This window comes from Enoplosus armatus, chromosome 23 (genome assembly GCF_043641665.1).
Source record: "Enoplosus armatus isolate fEnoArm2 chromosome 23, fEnoArm2.hap1, whole genome shotgun sequence".
NCBI lineage: Eukaryota > Metazoa > Chordata > Actinopteri > Centrarchiformes > Enoplosidae > Enoplosus > Enoplosus armatus.
Window position 1 is genome coordinate 2,664,566 of NC_092202.1, and position 21,520 is coordinate 2,686,085.

The 21,520-nt window shown below is 42.6% G+C and overlaps 2 protein-coding genes across 2 annotated transcripts in view; one reads left to right on the plus strand and one right to left on the minus strand.

The window, feature by feature from the left end:
- Positions 1-4,035, minus strand: part of col4a6 (collagen, type IV, alpha 6) — a 104,189-nt gene extending 100,154 nt beyond the window's left edge. Inside the window, exons 1-2 of the mRNA XM_070929538.1 lie at positions 3,962-4,035; positions 3,737-3,782 (exon numbers count right to left, since the gene is read on the minus strand). Of these exons, the coding sequence (XP_070785639.1) occupies positions 3,737-3,782; positions 3,962-3,972 (57 nt within the window). The 5' untranslated portion in view covers positions 3,973-4,035. The remainder of the gene's footprint in view (positions 1-3,736; positions 3,783-3,961) is intronic.
- A 3,375-nt stretch (positions 4,036-7,410) lies between these two features.
- The window catches only part of col4a5 (collagen, type IV, alpha 5 (Alport syndrome)), a 40,517-nt gene continuing 26,407 nt past the window's right edge, over positions 7,411-21,520 (plus strand). The window contains exon 1 of the mRNA XM_070929556.1: positions 7,411-7,507. Within this exon, the coding sequence (XP_070785657.1) occupies positions 7,430-7,507 (78 nt within the window). The 5' untranslated portion in view covers positions 7,411-7,429. The remainder of the gene's footprint in view (positions 7,508-21,520) is intronic.

Below are 21,520 nucleotides of genomic sequence, written 5' to 3' on the forward strand. Positions count from 1 at the left end.
CTCCTTCCCATCATGCCTCCTCCCCTCTCCTCACCACTCCTCCTCACCCGTGTGCGATGTTTTCCCTGTGCCAACATCTGTGTCAGCCCTTACAGACAGTTTGGAGGAGCTCCTAAAGATGATCTCTCTCTCTTTGTATGTTCACTGAAACATCATTTTCAATCACGGAGGTTGAGTGAGGAGTCAGTTAACGTTAAATACAACAACCAGGCTGTCTTGGTTTGATTACTAACGATAAAAATAAAGCAAAGTAGTCCAAAATATGCACATATTTCCAGATTTACTGTAGGATAATGTAGCTCTTACCTTCTGGTAGCATTGCAGCTTGTAGCTTGAGAGGAGTCCGTTTAATTAGCCTGAACAAACTGTTGATTTTAGCATAACTAGCTAGCAAACTCGAAAGCTAGCAATGCTAACAGTTCAACTCCTTGCCGCAACCAGAGCTAGCTTCTTCTAGACACGCTAACTAGACGGTAAACAATAGCAAACAGATACTACGGTAAGCTAGCTACCAAGCTAAAAACTAAAATCAACTGTCTTTGTCCAAAACAACAAAGAAATAAACCGCCGGCTTCTATTTCTTTTGCAACAGCCATGTTAGCTAACGTTCAACAAAATGGCTGCCAGGCTGAAATCCCATTTTAAAAAAACAGTGGTATTAATTTAACAGTGGTATTAATTTAACAAATAGAGGTTGAACATACTTAACAAGTACACTTAAGTAAAGTAAAAATGATGTTTATATACTACTAATTTCTAACAGTATATGGTTTGAAATAATTTTCTTCTTTTTTTGGACGTTTTTGTTGAACAGCACATTTAGTGACAACATTTTTCTTTTTTTTTTCCCTCTGTGGCAACTAAAGCATGTTTTTTATGGTATATTACAGTATATATATATATATATATATATATATATATATATATTACCATATAATTTGCTGCTAAATGCTAATGCTGGTTTTTTTGGCAAGTTTCTGGACGAAATTTCTTCTGTAAAATATCTAGAACAGTAACTCAAATACAAAATAATCCCAGTTTAGTCTTGAATTTGGATGTCCTTATTATTCATGAGGACATTTATAAGCTCATATCAAGATATATGACACTTCTGTATAACAATTTCTATAAATCCTGGTGTTGCAGAGAGAGAATATTTTTATGTACCATAACCAGACTTTATCTTATTCTCGCTGTGTCACCTAGGAAGCTACAGTATTTCCACTGGACCAGGGCTGGACCACAACGAAACCCACCCAAAGACACGGTTACCAAGGTTACGACAACCCAGACCACCCAATGAACTCATCTGTCAGTCACTCAACCCCACACACACACACGCACGTATCCATCCACTCAGCCACCCGGTCACCCACACGCATACAACACAAAACAACAGGGAGGTGGGGAGTGGGTGGAGGAGTCAATTCAAAGTCAAAGCAGCTCCATCAGCTATTGAGACACAGGAAGCTTTTTGCTGCTTTAATGTTTCCCAAGTCAGCGTCTCTGTCACAGCCGACGACAACCTATCCCAGCATTTCCTGTCACTCAGATGGGAGAGCAAGGCACTAACACTGCCAAGGTTGAAGGTTTGATTCCCTCTACAGTTCAATGATAAAGTTTGGCACTAACACCACAGGATTAAGGTTGATTTTGGACCACAGTTATGATATTATAAGCAGTTGTGAGATGTAACTAAGTACATTGCAAGTACTGTACTTAAGTGAAATTTTTAGGTACTTCTTCTTTACCTGAGTATCATCATTATATACCGCTTTATACTTCTTCTCCAGTACATTTCTCCACTAACTTGAGTTACTTTGTGTACGAAGATTTCATATATAAAGATCAACTTAAACATAAAAATATGATGCATTTTTATCGATTTAACTACCAACTAATCGACCAACTCAACCAACCACAACAATGAATACTACTTATATATTAATGCATCTGTAATAATGATCCAATAATTAAATATACAATAACTTGACACTCGTTAGAATAACTCACTGTTATTCTAACGAGTACTTTAAGAGTGAAATTGAGGTTTTGTGCAGATAATATGGAGATATAGCTCACACAAGTTCTGCCAAATAAACAAGACAGAAGCCATGCCCCCCCCCCCCCCCCAGCCTGAATGACACCATCAAACGGCACCACTGCTCTTTCTTATTCTAATATGGGAGGTACTGGGCGTAGTGCTGCATTGACCCTTATCTTCACAACTTAACCTGACCCCTGTCACCACAGATGGGCCGTTTGTGTCTCAATAAAGTTGTATTTTAACCTCTCTTCTTCTTCTTCTTCTTCTTCTTCTTCTTCTCTATGTTTAGCTGATGTTCTCCACAGCTGCACATATACAGATAGTCGCCAGTGTCCTGTGGAAACCAGCTATTTCAGCTATGTGACAATGTGTTTTTTAGATAATCGAATGGGTTTTTTAATGGTTTATTTAGTTTATGAAGTAAGGAACACTTTACTTTAATCCCTTCTATATACTGAAGCACTAATAAGCAGTTATAAACCTGGTGGAGTCTAGTGTATAAACAGATAATGGATGATCATATAGTAAAATACAGTTATAATAATAATAATGTTTGTTTGTTGTTGATGAATACTGTTCATTAAAAAAATGTCCTTTTATCTGCTTACAACTGCATTATAGTACGTTATAAACCATTTATTAAATGTTTATATAGTGCATATAAATGCTAAATATAGTGGTTCAGCATAAACTTTCATTTTTCATCAAGATATGACATATCGTATAAATCCTGAACAAATCATTATTTCTATCTATCATGCGGCAGTTCAGAGTTGAGCCGAAATGAGAACATTTGGTGAGAAACTAAGAAAAACAGATTCACAGCACTTTAAACATGCTCTATGCCTAATATACTGATGGATAAAACAAAATAAACGTGAATTTTGCGACTATTTGGTGGTGAAAAGAAAGATTTGACCCCTGTTTGCTTGCACTGTCTTGCTGCAGCAGATGTGCCCCTCAGCAGTAGGAGGTCTTGTATAGGTGTGGCTTAGAAAAAGGGCACGTTGCCCCAATAATCTCCTTATCCTAAATATTCATCAGCGAGGCGGGGTTTGAATTTGCAAATGACTCTGAGCGGGCCCACTCAAACATGAGCTGCTTTATTTCGGTCCCTCGGGCTACTTATAAAATGCAGACCAGAGCTTTTAAAAACTCACCCACACAGTTTAGAGCGTGTTTGGCACAAATGCTGCAACATTGAACGCACCTGGAAGTTAAATATTTCTGGAAAATGACACTTAAAAAAAAAAAAGTACCAGAAAACCACAGACTGAAGTGAGCTTAAAGTTTTGTAGGGTGACTGAAATATATTCAGAAATGTGTCTCCTCATGCGGCAGGCTGAAGACACCCACACGCAACTTCAGAGACCTGTGCAGGGACCAGGTCTCTGCTCAGGACAAAGTCACTTTATAAACACAGAAGCGTGCAATTAATACAACAAGCGGCAGCTGTAGCGCTAAATTACACATTTAAAAGTGGCTGTGGGCAGACTGGACTCTGGTTTGGTCTCATTAGATCAGCTGAGCCTAATGCGTTTCATGAAAAGCATCATCTCCAGCAATTACGCAGTCACAATGCAGAACATGCTCAGCTCCATGTTTTATACGCTGTATCGGCGCTCTAAATAAACCGAGTGGAGGTCCACTTCAACTGGAGGAGACTAATAGTAAACAAATGGCACTTACTCCGTGCGTAGATCTCACCGCCAAGGCGACTGCTATCACACAGATCCTGCCAGAGAAACAAACATTACCGTTAGTGTGTTTGTCCTTTTCCCAGTGATTATCTGGCAGGTAGACTGCGCCGCAGCTCGGCTAATAATGTAGCCCACAGCCGCGGCCAGCGCTGCAGGCAGAGCCGGAAAAACTTCACTTTGACGGAATTAATCTGAGGAGGAAAAAAGAGCTTACAGGAATTTCATTTTGATCCGACTGGCGGAAGGGGGACCGCAGGCCGAGACTCGATTCCCTTGTCTTCACCAGCAAGGCACTTCAAACGCGCTCATCGACTGCTCCAAAAACCCCTGTCATCTACCCGGAGACAGACAGAGGGAAAAGAGAGAGATAAAGTAGTCCCACCGCCAAACACAAGCCGCCTTTACACACACACACACTCACACGCGCAGCTTCAAGCGTTAAAACACAACCAGCACGGAAACCCTCTTTGTGGGTGATTTCTTTCATAAAATGAGAGCTTATCCAACTCACCAAAGTTGCAGCGGTGAAGTCGCTGCTGCGCTCTCCGGGTTGTTGCGCTTCAACTCAGCAGCGCACCCCAGCAGCAGGGGAGGAGGGGCCAACACATGTCATTCATGCCTCCATACCTTTGGCTACAACAGGAGACTTTACCCACGCACACAGACCATAACCTCACTGCTCGGAGCAGCAGAGGAGTCTCTGTTTAGGGTTAATCCGTGAAAAGAAAAGGCGAAAAATAAAGAAAATATTTCACTATTAAAGATCTTTATGTCTGTGATGCTGAATTATCAGTTGATAGAAACCATTATGAACATTTTTATATCATTTTCTTTACTGAATCTCTGGTGATGTCAACATAATATCTCTAAATGGTTAGTTTCTTAATAATTACTGTAGTTTAAAGTGGCCTTATGATACTTTGACACACATATAATCCATATAGTAGTCCTGCCAATCTCTATGAGGACATTAAGTCCTCATTATGTATAATTTCCCCCACCCCGGGGATCAATAAAATATTTCTGATCCTGATTCTGAAGTCTGTTACTGATCAGTAACCTTGATTGAATCCTGTGGTTGCAGGACATTTCTGTTGGGTATCATACAACAGTTTTTCTTTCAACTTAAAAATAAGGACCCTACAAGTATATTACAGGATTGTCTCTGTGTTGTGAGTGTCGTATCTATCTTAAGTATGAGACCATATTAAATAAACCTTGTCCTGATCTCTGCTCTAAACGTGGTGCAGACACTGAGTTACTCAAGTTGCAAACAGTCCCCTTTTAGCTCTTCAATGTTCTATTTTAGTTCAACCCGACCTGAGGGAGCCCTCAGCTCTGTTTATCACAACATGTTAATTTATCTTCTGAGAGATTTTATTGAAAGTGCACTCGTGTTGCTGTTTAAATTATGAATTGTCTCTTAGATGAAAACATCTTTGCTCTCCTCTGGAGCTTGTTTTAAACGGTGGTGTACCGCAGGGATCCTTCCTGGGACCCTTTTAGTTTTGCACTTTGATGTAAGAATTTGATGCCATATATTGTCATTGCCACATGAATCAGGATATTACTTAACCTGACTATATCCCCAACCCTGACCCTAACCCTATTTAATATTTAGAGGGGTTTTATATTGTTTGACCTGTGCAAATGCACCGTGAGTTACACCCCCTCTCTCCTTTAAGCCAACCCCAAGCCAGCATTTTTATTAAGATATTTTATCATTAGAGGAGTTTTATATTGAATTTTACTTGTGCCTGTCCAACCCTCTCATAACCTGACCCCAACCCTAAACCCACTGCTGTGCAGAAAATAGTTCAAACCTAAGAAGCTCAAACCCAAAACTGCCTGGAAGTAGAAGAAAGAAACTATTTTTGATTCTATGAGGTATAAAAAAAAAATTCCCAAAGAGTTGCCAGCTCTTGAAATGACATATTGAGATGGGGTGGACAAAATAATAGAAACACCTGTCAGTATAATACAATAAAATTCAACAGCGCAGCAAACTGCAGCCTCCAAAGTGTTCACCTCTGAACACAGTTTCAAAACAAAAACTGAGCACTATAGTTTAAGTTTTAGTTTATTTGACATTATGACTTATTTACATTGTGGTCTTTAATGTCCACTGAACTCACTCCAAGTCACTCTTGCTGTGGTGGAATGTAACTAAGTACAATTTTGAGGTACTTATACTGTACGGCATATTTCCATGTTATGCTACTTCTACCTCAGTACAATTCAGAGGCGAACATTGTACTTTGTACTTCATTTATTTGACAACATTAGTTACTTTACAGATTCAGATTATTGATACAAAATATACATCAACTAATAAAATAATGATAAAAATAATTATAGATTAAGCTACCCGATCCAGGGATCTGAAATGGGCCATTCTGCATAATGAGTACTTTTACTTTTGGTACTTTAAGTAAATGTTGATGCTAATACTTTTGTACTTTTACTTAAATAAGATTGTGAATGCAGGACTTTTACTTGTAACAAAATATTTCTACATTCTGGCATTTTCTGCTTTTTACTCAAGTAAAACATCTGAGTACTTCGTCCACCTCTGCACTCCTGCCTGGTTGTTAAAACTCTGACTCTGAGTACAGTAAGAAAAGTGTGTTAGCCCTCCAGAGAAAAAGAGCTAAAACAAATCAAATGCAGGTTGAGAGTGAAACTTGTAAAACAGATCAATGATCATTAACTCCTGGTTACTTTACAACGACAACCCCCATAAAGGATGTCTTCTGCATATGAGACGTTTTAGTGCTCTTACGACTTATTATAGGAAATATAAGAAGGAAAAAACAGAAATGTTTGAGGACGTTTTGATGATCTCATCCGTATAGTTTGATTATAGTCAGTAACTTTCTCCTGACGTCTGTGAACATGACTTTACCAGTTCAATCTAATCTGCCCCATTTAAAAGAATGTAACAGTAAAATGAGAAGGAGAGGATAATGTAGTATGTGTTAAAAAAAAAGGAGTTAATTTCACTTTCTTCCATTCTGCCAGCAGCATCCATTTGTCAGGAGTCAAAAGTGAGTATTTGACCTTTAATAAGCTGGCAGGAATGCAACGTGTCTGGGCGTATAGAAAATGTCAAATAAAGGTTTAATGTCAAAGCTTTTTTGTGCAGCCTCAGGCGTTGGGTAGGATTGGGTAGGCACGCAGGAGGAAGGCACCATATCCATCCGCGGGGTCCTAACATTATTACATTCTTTTTAATTGGAAGTGAATTAAAACAGCAGGAACAAATCGTCGTCCGGACTGAGACGGCACACATAGGTCGTGTCTTTAGGATCAACCTTTAAGGTGCGGGTCGTGCAGAAACTTTGTTTTAGATGAGTTCGTCTGTCTTGGTGTAGGTGCATGAGGCTGATCCCAGTGCGCACTGGGTGTGGGAAGTAGATCCGGCTGGGCAGGTTCGCAAGTCGAGGAGAGAAAAAGTTAGAGAGGGGGACTGCAGAGGCGCACGGTGCCAGAGCCAGGACCACTAGGAGCCTCTGCGAGCGCCACAACAGCCAACACGCCGAGAAGAAGAAGAGCTTTTCTTATTATTTCTATCTCGCTGAGAGCAAGTGTGCCGGGGGGAAGCAGGGCTATGACACGCGAGTAGAGAGCCGTAGAGTTTGAGAGTGTTAACGCAGGCGGATCCTTCTTTTATTCCCCCAAGATGAATAAAGACTTGAAGACCGCCGTGCCCCTGCTCCTCCTCGCCCTGTGCGTCGCGGTGCAGCGATCCGACTCTGCGGTAAGTGCGTTTCAAGTTTGTTTGTGGGGGGTTTTTGCACAGATTTACAGCCTTCTAACGGCTTTCGCTCCGCAAGATAACCCGCATGAAGAAGCCCAGAGACCCGCCGCTCTCAGTCAGCCGGCGAAGGGACACCACCGGCTCCCAGCGAGCCCCGACTAAGGTTTATAAATAGAGAGGCTGCTTTATAACAAGTGCTTATCCTTCTGCTCTCAGAATAATCCCGTTGCCGTTTCTGTTTCGTTGCAATGAAAATAATAACCAGGCAATTAAGCCACCTGCGGAGCCTTTACGGCACTTTATAAGCGACGGGGTCCCACGAGCACCTTCACGAGCTCTGCTTTGTAGTTTCATGAAGGGTCGGCCGGAGTTTCTGTCCCGGTCCCTGCGCATCACGGCCCCCCTTCCCTGTTCCCGGCCACGGGAGGCGACCTGTAGCCGCTGCGCGTCTTTTCTTCTTCTTATCATGTCCAAAGGTTTAAGACGACACACGAGCCGTTTAAGACGACCCCCCCCCCCCCCCCCCCCCCTCACATGCCCGCTTGTTGTCTTTAATTAAAATATTAAAGTTGGCTGCAACATTCCTGCTCTGTCAGTGACAACCCGCTGTCTCATGTGAGGCGTGGTGTGCGGAGTGTACTTCGGTAACAACCCTTTCCATCCCGCAAATGAGATTTTTAGCAGCTTTAATAAGGTGCATCTCCCCTGCAGGTGTGTGTTTCATGTTAATGAATAAAATCCAGCTTTATTGGTTGTGTTTGCTCCGACGGCAGCCTGCAGGCTCAGACTGTGCAGCCGGGACAGCAGAAACATGGCTCTATTATCAGTTCAGCTGCGTTAAGGTGACATTTCTCTTTGCACTTGAGATGCAGAGATCCAGGAGGGGTGTGTGTGTGTGTGTGTGTGTGTTAGTGCGTGTGTTTGTGTTTGTACATACTTTACCCCTCTTCACCCTGCATGTGTTTGAATGAGTGTCTCCTTCTCGCAGCTGCAGCTCTCTAAACTTCACGTCTCTGACATGCCTGTATGACGCAGCTGCATCATCAAACCGCATCAATCAGTGGAAGCGTCTCATGTAATATTCCGACAGGCCGTGGTGCGCATGAATATTCACGCCTCATTAATAATTCATGAGGGCTACTTGCATTCTGATCCCGCCCACACACCAGGCGTGTCCAATCAGGACTGCCCACTTGTTAATAAGTGTGTATGGCAGGAGCCTGTAAGTGTAGGAGGACTTCTTATGTTGCAGAACATGCAGGAGACTTTTAACACACCTCCATCTTGAAAGACATGTTTCTAAATCAGTGGTGCATTATCTAACAGGGTATTAACGTGACATAAAAGTCTCCTTTGATGAGTTCAGGATGAGGTCTGAAGTCTTCCAGAGGACAGTAAGTCAGCTTAATTCATAGTTTCGAGGTCAGATTTGTATTAACAACAACAACCCAGGTGGCTGCCTCCCCTGAGTTCATGAATCTTGTCTACAAAATATGCGACTGGACATCTGAACTCGGAGACCTTCCTTAGTCGTCGTTCCTCACGGGGGTGTTCAGGACCAGGCTGAAGGGTGGTGCAGAGGTTCAGGTGTCTGGTGGAGGTTCGGCGTTTTGAGGCGTGACTTGTTGGGCGGACAGAGTGGCTGTTCTTGTTGCCATGGAGATGTTAAGTCAGAGGTGGAGGGAGGGAGGGAGGGGGGGGGGGGGGTCCACTTTGTACCAAGGAATGTGGCTGACCCCACCCTCTCAGCGAGGATGAGGATGAAGAGGAAGGTCAGAGGGGAGAGAAAAAGAGAGAGAGTGAAGGTTGCATAGAGGATAAAAACAAAGCATCAAACTGAGGTTCATAAGAGACACAAATAATATAGTTCTTAACTCTGGAAACAGAAGTTTTGTTCACTAACTAGCTTTCAGCCGCACGTCATGGCCTTCATCAGTAAATGGAGTTTGCTCAGGCAAAAGCTCGTAAGTGGACCTTTTAGTTAAGATTATTAAAAGAGGATTGAAAGTGATGCAGATGGAGGGATGATGAGTGTTGTCATCTTCTCTCTCACACACACACACACACACACACACACACACACACACACACACTGTGTTTTAGCTGCAGTGCGCTCACTGAGGCCCCCCAGTGGAGTCTGTGTGTATGACCCTCATCTCCAAATATTTCCTCAATTCAATCATTTCCTCAGTAAAAAAAACATGTATCTCCAAACAAGTATAACCTGTAGTATTATAATATATAGTATTATAGTATATAGTATTATAGGATTATAGTATTGCCTTTTCATTTATGTCGCTTGTGTAAAACTGAAACATTTAAAAATCCACTTGATGACTCCAAAAATACATTTTCACAATCTTAAAAAGGCTGTTTTTTTCCTTATAGTTCATGTAAAGTTGATAAATGATATTTGGAGATACATGGTTTTCACAGGACACACACACACACACACACACACACGCACACACACAGACAGCCTCTCATTGTCATTCAGTTTGTAATAATTAACTTGTTATAAATAGAGCGTCTCATACATCACTGTGTCATGGCTGTAGTCATGTGTGTGTGTGTGTGTGTGTGTGTGTGTGTGTGCGGTATTAATCCCCGCCCAGATATGAATCTCCATTCAGCCAGGTGAGGGAGTTCAGCAGTAATGTATACCTGGAGGTTTTCCTTTGAACCCGTCATGCCGCGCAGCCACAAACACACACTTAATTTGATGCATGCTTTCCTGCACACACACACACACACACACACACACACACACACACAGCCGCACGGGTTTCCTCACCTTTCACGTGACCCACATCCCAGGTGGGGTTTGGAGCGGGGAATCTGTCTGCTGTGTGTGTGTGTGTGTGTTTGTGTTTAGCCATAACATCCTCAGATGGCTGAGATAAACCTGTGATGTTAGCTAACTCCGCAGAGCTTCCATTTAAAGACCGAGAGGAGGAGGAGGAGGTCGCTTTTCAGTCGAACCCTTCGCTGTTTTCTCTCGTCTTTGTCTCTACTTTGTTTGCTTTTTTATGATTTTCTTCTTTTGTCTGCTGAGGACTCGTCTTTTCTCCTCCCGTCATCCATCTGTTGTCCTCACCGTCTCTCCGCTGAGCGCGAAAACACAGAAGAGCAATAATTTGTCCCTCTTTGGGATTTGCAAGGTTTAACATAAATTCAACCAATCCTTGCAATGTTTGGCTAACAGCGAAAGCTATTTTGATGATGGATTCATCGTTTTAAACCAAAATACCCATTACTTCCTTGTTCAAGCATCTCAAACGTGAGGATTTGTAGCTTGTATTTGTCTTATATGAAAGTAAACCTGAATATCTTTGGGTTGTAGATGTTTGATCGGACAAAACAAGCAATATGAAGATGTTGCCTTGGCCTTCATCTTTCACTTAGCGTGCTAGCAGCCCTACACAGCACACGGTTGCCTTACAGACTAAAGTCAGGGTGAAAAAAGTACCCAATTTAAATGTCTGGCTAAACGCCTACAAACAGTTTATTCCTGATATCCTCAGAGAGCATTCAACAATAGCATGTTTTACAGCTGAGCAGTGCTTCTTTAAATAATACAAAAATGGACATGTAAGCTTCTTCTCTCAAACATATACGTTCTCCCTCCCTCCCTCTCTTTTTCCCTCCCCCATCCCTCTCTCCCTCCCGTCCCTTTGTGTCTGTTCTCGAAGGCAAATTCCATCTTTATCTCACCTGCTCTGAGAGAAGGGCTCCTTAAACAGGCAGCCGTGCGGGCAACAACTCTCAAAAGACACACGAGCATGTACATTTACCTCCTTTATACAGTTACACACTCTAAAGGAAGGTATCTGTACTTTGTGTGTGTGTGTGTGTGTGTGTGTGTGTGTGTTTCCTGGTAGAGTTCACACTGTGGTGTCAATGAGCTGAAGATGCCATTAGGATTAACAGGTGGACAAAAGTCTATGAGAGCTAACAACAAATGTTTAGACAGCTAATTACTCCTATCCAGTACTTATACTCCTCCTCCTCTTCATTTACCTCTCTCTCTTACAGCTGCAAGATGCAGTACTGGAGTACAAGTTGAAGTAGTACTACTAGTAGTAGCAGTTACAGTTTTAGAAGTAGACGTACCACTTGTCTTAAAACTATAGTATCAGTAGTAACTGCAGTAGCAGCATGTTGATCTGGTTGCAATACAAGTAGTAGTATTAGTAGTAGAAGTTGTAGAATGCATTACAACAGTAGCAAGAGTTTTAGTAGTGGTAGGAGGAGGATTAGTAGTTTCAGAAGCAAGAGTAGTACCTGTGTACATTGTAGTAGTAGTAGAAGTCGCAGAAGTAGGTGTTGCAGTAGTAGAATGAGTCACAGCAGTAACAAGAGTTGCAGTAGTAGTAGTAGAGCAGTACTAGGAGGAGGACTAGCAAGTGGCTACAGTAGTAGTAGTTTCAGTAGTTGAACAATAGCAGCAAAAGTACCAGCAGTAATAGTCGTAGCTTAGTAGTTTTAGAAGAAGTAGTAGTCTCAGTGGCAGCAGCAGTAGTATTAGTTCCAGGAATAAAGTAGTAGTTGTTACAGAAGGAGTTGTAGTAGCATTAGTAGTAATAGCAGTAGTTTTAATAGTGCAGTAGTAGTATAGTTACAGTAGTAGTAGCAGTAAAAGCTGCGATTGAATCCTCCTCCTCCACTCTTCATCTCTTACACTCAAACCCCATTATCACCGCTTCTGCCCCCCCCCCCATTCAGTGTTAAGAGGAGGGTAAACATGGTGTGTTTGTCCGAGTCTTCTTTACTTACTCCATCCCTCCCTGTTTGCTTTGAGGCGTGTCTTTTTGAATCCCCCCCCCCCATCTTTATTTCCATCTCATTATATTTTCTCTCTCATCACCAGCATGCTGTCTACACCTGTTTTTAACTTTCTCACGACCCGCCACAATAACAGCTCCTAGTCGCGTCGTTCACATGACAACAGCCGTCCGTGTGCTTCACGTGAGAGACTTAAAGTTTCTTGAAATCTCTTTTGGGGTCCTAAAAGTCAGGAATCCCTGATCTGGGGGGTTAAGCAGCGGTCACTTAAAGGTTTGAGCAACCTTCCTCTGAAGAGCAGTGAGAATATCCAGATTAAAGCAGAGCCCCTTTGTGGATTTGGGCTGAATTAGGTTACAGATTACGGTTAAGGAGACTTGGTTGGAATCTTTGAATGTAAAGCATATATAACTGACCTTTTAAATCCCCTTGTTCTTACGTATATAGCATATTTAGTCCGTTTGTTGGCATGTTATACATCATACATCCAATTATGAGGCTTTCGAAGCAGGTTCGTCTAAACATAAAAAGGTTTATGTGAACATGAAGTACAAGTTTATGAGTATCCAGGCCAACACAAGCTAGTTTGTGGCACAAAATCATGAAGAAATCATCTTTTGGTTTGTAACCGCAGACTCGGGCACCTCATGCCCTCGAAGTCTTCTTCTCTCGTAAAACCAGAACAAACTGTGAGAAAACACTTCCGATGAAGCGTAAATCTCACGGCTGTGATAAGTGCGTTGTCGAGCGTTGAATGGGCTCTTTGCTGCCCCTTGTGGTTCGCTCCATTAGTAGTTGCAGCGGGTGTTTTCTGCTGTTCGGCCACAGGGGGCAGTAATGAGCGCAATACATTAGAGTATTTTCAGTTTCACAAGAGAAGACTTGAACCGTTTTTGACATTTTCAGCTCGCAGCGGCTCATTTGAAGCTGTGGGTGGATATTGAATAAACTCTTGATAAGATATCCTGCGCTGGAGGTAAGCTGCACCCGTACGGGCGTCTGCATCTGCTTCATCTTGTTCGTCTTGTCTTATTCTACAAGACGTTTCTTTTGATCTTTTCACACTTAGAGGCTGCAGCAGAAACACTGGAGAGCTTTACGTGGGATTGAATCTGTAAATCTGCCAACAGAAAGTTGTGTTTCCGGACTTCTGCTCGTCTGTTTGCAAGATTTGGTTCTGGCATCAGCTTCTGGTGATGATCCAGATTTAGTTCAGTTTTCTTGCATTTTAGCCAACTATTATGTTGTGTTCGGTTGCCGATGGGAAAGTAAGACACCTGGAACTTCGACATTAAACATCAGACACTGTTGGTTCTTGTACTATTTGTCATATAATCCAAACCTGAAGATGAGCGAGGAACAGATAAACCACTGCGGAGGCGGCAGCTGTGCAAATGAAGAGTTATTTATTTCTGATGGAGGTTTGGTGTTTTCTAGTTTTTGTTCCAGACTGTGTTGAAGTTCTGCGTACATTTTAGAATTGAAAAGCGATGGTCAAGCTTCAAACATTAGCTTGAGAAGTTTGGCAGGATGGAGTTTTTCCTATGAGCAACTTTAACTGAATTTAGTTCTCGTGTGTGTGTGTGTGTGTGTGTGTGTGTGTGTGTGTGTGTGGCTGCGATCCAGTGGGCTACCTGGCAAGTCCACCTCCACAGAGCAGTCACAAGACATGCTGTCCTCCTCACCTCCCTCCTTTTCTTCTTGTGTTTTCCTGACCTCCTTTTCTGAAAGAACATCATCCCTCTCTTACTTTTTTTTTTTTTTTTTCCTTCATCATGCTTTTTTTTTTTTTTTCTCAGGAAAAAAGGAGAAATTTTACAGGCCAAAGGAAACACAGAGATCTGCTTAGGGACAAAGAGAAATCTGTGAAAGAAACAGACACAGGGAAGCTAAAACAAACAAATAAATACAGACGACGTTGGAACATAAGATTGACATGCGTTACATATTTCTCCTCTGAACAGGAGCCTTTATTGTTTTGCATTCTTTCTTTCTGGAGAAAAGACGAGAGGAGTTTTAATCTGTCTGAGATCAGTCGTGACCTTGATCTACAGATGTCTACTCCTCAAACTACGGGAGTACACAGCTGTAGTACTTGTGAGTACAGTCTGACCCGCCCCGTCTTTACATCATTCAACGCCTTTTTATTACTATCTGTTGTGCCCCGTCTCCGGCTGCTGCTCTGGTTTCTCGTTTCTTTCTCTTCTTCTTTTAAAACTGGAAGCTGAATGTGAAACACAACCTGAACTCAGCTGGTTTCACTCTCTAGTTTCTCATTTACATTTTCCTTAATGTCATCCCGAAAAAAAGAGAGTAAGAGAATGTGATTTATTTGCAGAAGCATCATGATAATGCTGCGTTCACGTGGATTCAGGCAGGCCGGATGTTACGTAGCTCCCTCACACGAGGAGAAAACATGGAGCGATCTGGACAACGGGAAGCTAAAAACAAGGAATAGAAAGTTAGCATTAGTTTATATTAGCAGTAGTGAACTCTTGGCCACAACAATACACGAGGAGGGCTTACAGCCAAGCGTGAGAGCTCATTTTACTCCTGAGAAAAAGGGCCATTGGCTTGTTGATTGACAGCGAGATCCACCACTCGTACCCTCCTCCCTTCTCTCGGCCTCCGTCTGTAAACTCCCCTCTATCTCTTCATCTCACATGCAATCCCACGACGGGCGATAACACACAGCACACACACAGATTAGTGTGCTTAACGTGTAGTCTTTGGCCGCCTATAGACGAAAGAATGAAGCCAGCAGAGCTGCTTCAGAGAGGCAGAAAGCTGTTTTGACTGCCTCGCGTCAGCTAGCGTGGGAGGGCGTCTGGTTCTCTCTTCTTCTCTGTTTTTCTCTCTCTTTTTCTGCGACTTTTAATGCTCTCTCTTCCCTTTTGGTCACCTGTTTCTTTCATCACACCTCTGAGGAGGAAACAAGGCTTCCCCAAAAATCCGCCTGGGGAAAGCAGTGGGCTGTGTGTGTGTGTGTGTGTGTGTGTGTGTGTGTGTGTGTGTGTGTGTGTGTGTGTGTGTGGCTACTGTTTCTTTACGTATTGCAGAGTGTAGAGTTACCACATTACCTTTCATATACTCGTCCAGAAGGAGTCATTCCAAAGTAGAAATATTTCCTCCTCCCTTATGATTCTTGTCTTTGGAGCGAAGGTGAAATTAGCGTGATGTTGTTGTTGACTACGTTCATTTCTTTTACATGTTTCCTGACTGTAAGTAAGTACTTTTAGTGCCTGAATTTAACTGCATTAACTGATTTGTTTCTGGCACTTTTAGCTCTGTTTTTGGTCTCCACCAACTCCTGAGAAAAATGTCCGGCTCTTTAGCTGCTGAACGCGCCGCTGTGTCTAGCTGTTCTTTTAGGTTTAGAAAGTAGGTTGATGAGAGCGCTGAGACTGAACCAAAGCAGTTAGTTTGTGAGCAGAAAGACGCTAAAACGCTCAGTAGCGCTGAGGGGAACTACAGAGTCAGGTGATTATCCTCTGTTCCCGTTAGAAATAGTGATTTCATCCATTGTTTTATATAAAAATATCTGTGCAGCTTCAACCAAACGCTGACAGTCATACTTCAAACAACCTGTTTTGTCTTTTATTTTGGAGGACTCGTAGTTTCACACATGTGCCTCAAAGAGCTTGAACTTAAACTGTCGTCCTTTATTTTCCCCGCAGGTTTGTCTGAATCACCGTATACTTTGTCTCCGCTCTCTTTTCGTCCCTCCACATCAGATCAAGTCCTAATAACTTTGCATACAGTAGTCACGAATGCTGTTTGTACTTTACGCTAAGCCGCACACCGCTGTGGTTCAGTGTGTGTGTGTGTGTGTGTGTGTGTGTGTTCCTCAGGTGCAGCCTGGTTGTAGTTAATCTCAGGTCAGTGTGCTGGCTGGTATGCGACTAAGCCTGCATCATGCAGTCGGAGGATAATGTTCAGCAGCGGAGCAAGGTGCACCGACGTCACCTGATCCAACATCAGTTGTTTGTTTATTATTATTATTATTTGATCCTTCTTCTGTGACTTCTTAGGGACAGTACTGTGTTCTGCTCATGTTTGTACTTCGTTTTTGAAGTTTTCTTGCTGTTTATTGATGTAGATGCACAGACAAATTATTACAACATAAAGTGTCTTTGTTAGGGCTCCAGTGCTCAGTGTCAGTGTTTTGATGTTCGGCTGGTCTCAGATCAGTTGGATCTGATTGACATTTTAATACTCATCAACCCATTCAGTGCATCGGTGTTCAATATGTTTCTCCGCTCATTTATTCAGGGTTTTTCTTTAATTTGTCACCTGTTTGTTTTTAGTTCACTGGTGATAAAAAGCAGGCTTTAAATTTGAACTTTCTTGTTGTTTGTTGAATATCATTTATTGGCATATATTTGGAAATAGTGGGTGAAGGTTTTCACTTTCTCTGTCTTCACTTCTCATAAGAGTGAGACGACGATTACTTGTGTTTTCTTGCCCTCTTTCGTTTTTCTATCTTTATTGACAACAAAGTGCAATACAGGGTGAAATGTAAAATATGAAGACGAGACGAACCTTATTTTTATTTTGGCTTGTGATGTCGTGTGTCTGTAAGTGTGTGTGTGTGTGTGTGTGTGTGTGTGTGTGTGTGTGTGTGTGTCAACACTGAGCGCATGGCATTCCTCATCTCCTCTAGACAAACAGACCCCCGCCGGTCAGAACAACAGGAAATATTAGACATCTGTCACAGCACAGAAAGGGACAAGAAGAAGAAGAAGAAGAAGAAGAAGAAGAAGAAGAAGAAGAAGAGAGGGGTGGGGGGGGTAGAGAGTTGAGATGGAGGAGGAGAAAGAAAGATAAAGCTAAATAAACTGAAGGAGTAAACAGGAAGAAGACAAAAACGAGAGACGAGGAAGACAGACAGTTACCTAACCTTTGTGTTTTTCCATCAAGAACATATTAAAGGCAAACATTTTGGTCTTTTCTGCCAGAAAGGCTGTCTGGCAGAAAACCCTGAGGGCAAACTTACCCCACGTGCCCCGTCCCCTGATTTAACAAACGATAACAAAACAGATTGTAAGTTTTGCAGGTAGAGTGAAATATTTTTTGATTGTGTTGAGGTGACTCTCAAAGAAAGAAAAGATGCTAAATGTGTTAAATGATCTAAAAGTTGCCGCAAAGCTTAAAATAAGGCTGAATATCCACCATTTTAAAACACTTAAAGCTAATCTGTCACGTTGTGTAGCGCAAACAGCTTGTTTAGTGCAGAACCATTGCAGAGCTGCACACTGAGCTGCGTCTGTTCTCATTAGAGGCGGTTTTAAGTGAGGATATTTAAGAGAAATGTAGGCAGGGCGGGAACGTGCTGTGACCTGCCTCAGATCAGATCAGACACTGAGGACCGCAGCAGCAAGAGGGAGCATGTTCAGCTGTGACCACCTGAATCAAACCGCCGCTCGAAAACAACACAGTCAGCAGCTAAAATGTAAACGTGACTCATTCATAAACCAAAAAGAGGCTTTGTGCACATCGTGTAGAATGTCTGTTTGCATGTAAATAAATGTTCATGTTATGTTATAAGAAGTTCAGTTCATGTACTGTATGTGCATGGTAGGGCATATTGGTAACTTCCTGGTTTCCTTGGATATGTTAGTTTAAAAAACGCTAATATTTTTGCTGGGCTTTTGATTCATGAATGTCTAAACAGTGTTTAGTCTAAAGTCTTCACTGTGGCTGAGGTGCTCTTTACCTGCATGCTTCCTCCTGTTGTTGCCGCCCTCATGTGGTGAACACACAGAACTACAGGTGGACAGGTAGAGGCACAAAATACCTTTTATACTCATTCACTTTCATATACTTTTGGTTGTTTTGCAAGGTTTGGGCGAGGCAAATCTTAATAATAGAGCATATTAAAATGCACAAAATACCACAAACATAATGTTTAAACAGAAGTCCCTTTGGCTTTCAGTCAGAGTGAAACTCACAGGTCCAGTATCAGGATGTCCGGCACCATCTTGTTTTGTTTACAGCAGCTGCAGCTCATCCAAACAGGGGTACACCCCCAGTATGCAGGTCTCCGTGGTTCATGGAAAGTTTATCCGCATGTCTAAACATGTTGACACTTTCATAGCAAAGTCTGATGTGTTTAAAGTCCCTCAAGAGCAGACGAGTCTTGTACAACATATATGTGAACGTGGTTTCAGAGTTGCAGCTGGACGTATTTCCAGGTCCTGATGAGACACAGATTGAGACAAAACTTGATCTGAACCCTGAATTTGAAGGGAACTTCAAAGACTGAGCTGAGGGATTTCTTTACACATAGATTCATTTGTTCTGCTGCGCCCCCCCCCCCCCACCGTGTCATGATTGAAACCATAAAAAAAGGTTCACGAGTGAATGAAACAGCTGCTTTTGACTGTTTAGATCCAAAGGAAGAACAAAAACTATTTGGGCCACACAGGGTTGTCTGTTTTTCCTTTTTGTGGTTACAGTTTCTGAATGCACACAGACCAAATCCCACAGGCCCGATCTAATCAGCGTGATTTTAAAGCACTTCTCCTCCGTCTGTCTTTCTTCTTCACCCCCTCCTCTCTGCTCTCAGTCTGTCCCCAGGCCACACATATCCAGGTATTCAGCTGGCAAGCCGCCGCTCCCCTCTCTAATTTCTTGTTTCCCGTAGCTACGCCGCGGCGTGCCAAGTGGTGATGTATGTGGAGCGTTGCAGAGAGAGGTAGAGCGGCGTGTTTAAACCTGTGTTTAGGCTGGGCTGGGCTGGGCCGGGCCGGGCTGGGCCGGGCCGGGCTGGGCCGGGCTGGGCCGGGCTGGGCTGGGCCGGGCTGGGCTGGGCCGGGCTGGGCTAGGGTGGGTTGTCATATCTCCTTACAAGACCCACGTTTTCTGGAACAAACACTGATAGATCAGCAGTATATATTTGTATATTCTGCAAGTTGCAGCAATTGTGAGATTTATTTAGAGCTAATATGATCTTAAAATTACACTGTAAAATGTTTCGTTTTTAATAGACACTTAAAAAATCCTATTACAGCACAGTGAAGTGAGAAAAAGCACCAACATTATGAATAATATGGCGACTAAAGGCGCTCATATTTACAGTATATACAACTTTAATAGATATTAATTGTCAACTATTGGTCAACTTTTTTCTCGTTGTTCTTCAGACAAACTTTCTGAATCAACTGAAGGGAAAGACGTCGAATTCAGATTATCTTAAAAGAGCACTTTAATTTAGCATTGAACTCCTTCATCATTGTCACACTCAACAAGAGATTTGTGTGCGTTATGCTAGTAGCGGCTAACGTAGCCTTGAGCCGCCAGCCTGTTTAGACGAAGCCCCATCTGGATGAGAGTTTTAGGTCCTAACACCTTCTAGAAAGTGTGTCGTACTCTGAAATGAATGCATGCATCTGGAGCAAGACTCACACCCCTAAAACCAGCACCTCCTCCGTCTGTTCCCGCGTTATTAGAACTGCACAGTCGCATGTTTTGTTTGTGGTTCCCTGAAAGTTGAAGGAAAATTGAAGCACTTCAGAGGGCGAGGTGTGTTTTCACAGATGTATGGAAGCAGTGTTGTGTGAGTATACGTGTCCCTGATGCTTCCTCAGGAGCCAAGTGATCTCTGCAGGCTGCTGGTGCGTCAACATGTGTGGTTATGATCCTCTGAGTGCTGTAAACACTAGTCTGACCATTAACCTCTGATACAGCGACGGAAGTGGCATCAATATGATTTCATCCTTATAGGGCTTCATGTTAGCTTATATCTCTTTTGGCAGAAATGCCAACGATATGTTTGAGGTCATTTAGAGAGCAGAGAGCAGTTTTCTCAACTCTAAAATGTCGTAACAGTAACATATTTAAGGGATTATTATGAAATGACTATCATCATCAAATCTGTGTGTGAAAGCTGAGAGCTGCAGAGTGATCGTTCATTTAAAAAGGCAGTATCCAGTATCTGAAGTGGCTTTAAAAGGGGGGGGGGGGGGTGCAGAGATGGTGGTCCGAGCCTCGGAGTGCCTCTCAGTGGGAGGTCACGGGGGTCAACATTCATTACTCCAAATGAAAAGAGAGGAGAGAAAACTGTGCTGAGAAGAAAGAGAATTCCCGGGAATATCAATGGAATTCCTGGACCGGCACTGTGGCACGATGGCATGTGTGTGAGGGTCCTCCAGTCCGGGGGTGGGGGTGAGGGGTGAGGGGTGAGGGGGGGTAGGGGGGGGGGGGTCCTTCCTCTTCCAAAGAGCTGTTTAGTCAAAACACACATGCTCGGAGAAGTGAAAATATTTGGTTTGGTCGTCGCTCTCGAGGCGTCAGCACCTTGAAGTAGTCAAAGTCCATCGGCGATGAAAAGGGATCAACGGTTAGACGCAGCGGCTGGGAGCAGGATACACACACACACACACACACACACACACACACACACACACACACACACAGATGCTGAGCCATGAAATGACACCAGTGCAATAGATAAAGATTATTATTGTCATATTTAAAGTATGAGGCCACTAAATTCCCGAAATTAATCTTTCATATTTTCACCATTAAAGGTGAAACCCAGATGTCAACAAAAGGATGTCACTCTTGTATTGATTGACAAGTTGCCTTATATTGATCTTACAAGCAATACAGAGGAACTGAACAGCTAATTCTAAAAGATGCTCTCAGATTAAGCTTGTTTATATTATATTTATATTTTGATCTATAAAGAAACTAAAATCTGATTTTTCGTGGGTAACTTCAAATGTTTTCTTCTTCTTCGTCTTCTTCTTCTTCTTCTTCTCTGTCTGAGATGCAGATATGTGACATAAGTGTAAATGAAAGTCTTTAAATTGGATTATATTCGGATATGAGACACATGAATGAATGTGGTCGAAAGATAGCAGATCTGAACTAGAACCGAATAGATTAGAAAAAGATGAGAAAACATTTCTGCTTGACGTGTGTGTGTGTGTGTGTGTGTGTGTGTGTGTGTGTGTGTGTGTGTGTGTGTGTGTGTGTGTGTGTGTGTGTGTGTGTGTCAGCAGCATGTCAGTCACTTGGTGTGAACATGTTGGCTCTAGTTTCAGGTTGCGGTTACTGACTGCTGAGCTGCGATCACTGCTGGAAAGCAGAAGTTATTAGTTGTGGTCAAATCAGGGAGTTTCACAAGCTCCGTGTGTGTGTGTGTTTGTATGCTGCATGAATGCACATGTGTGTGTCTTTGTGTGTGTGTGTGTGTGTGTGTGTGTGTGTGTTGTGCAGGGC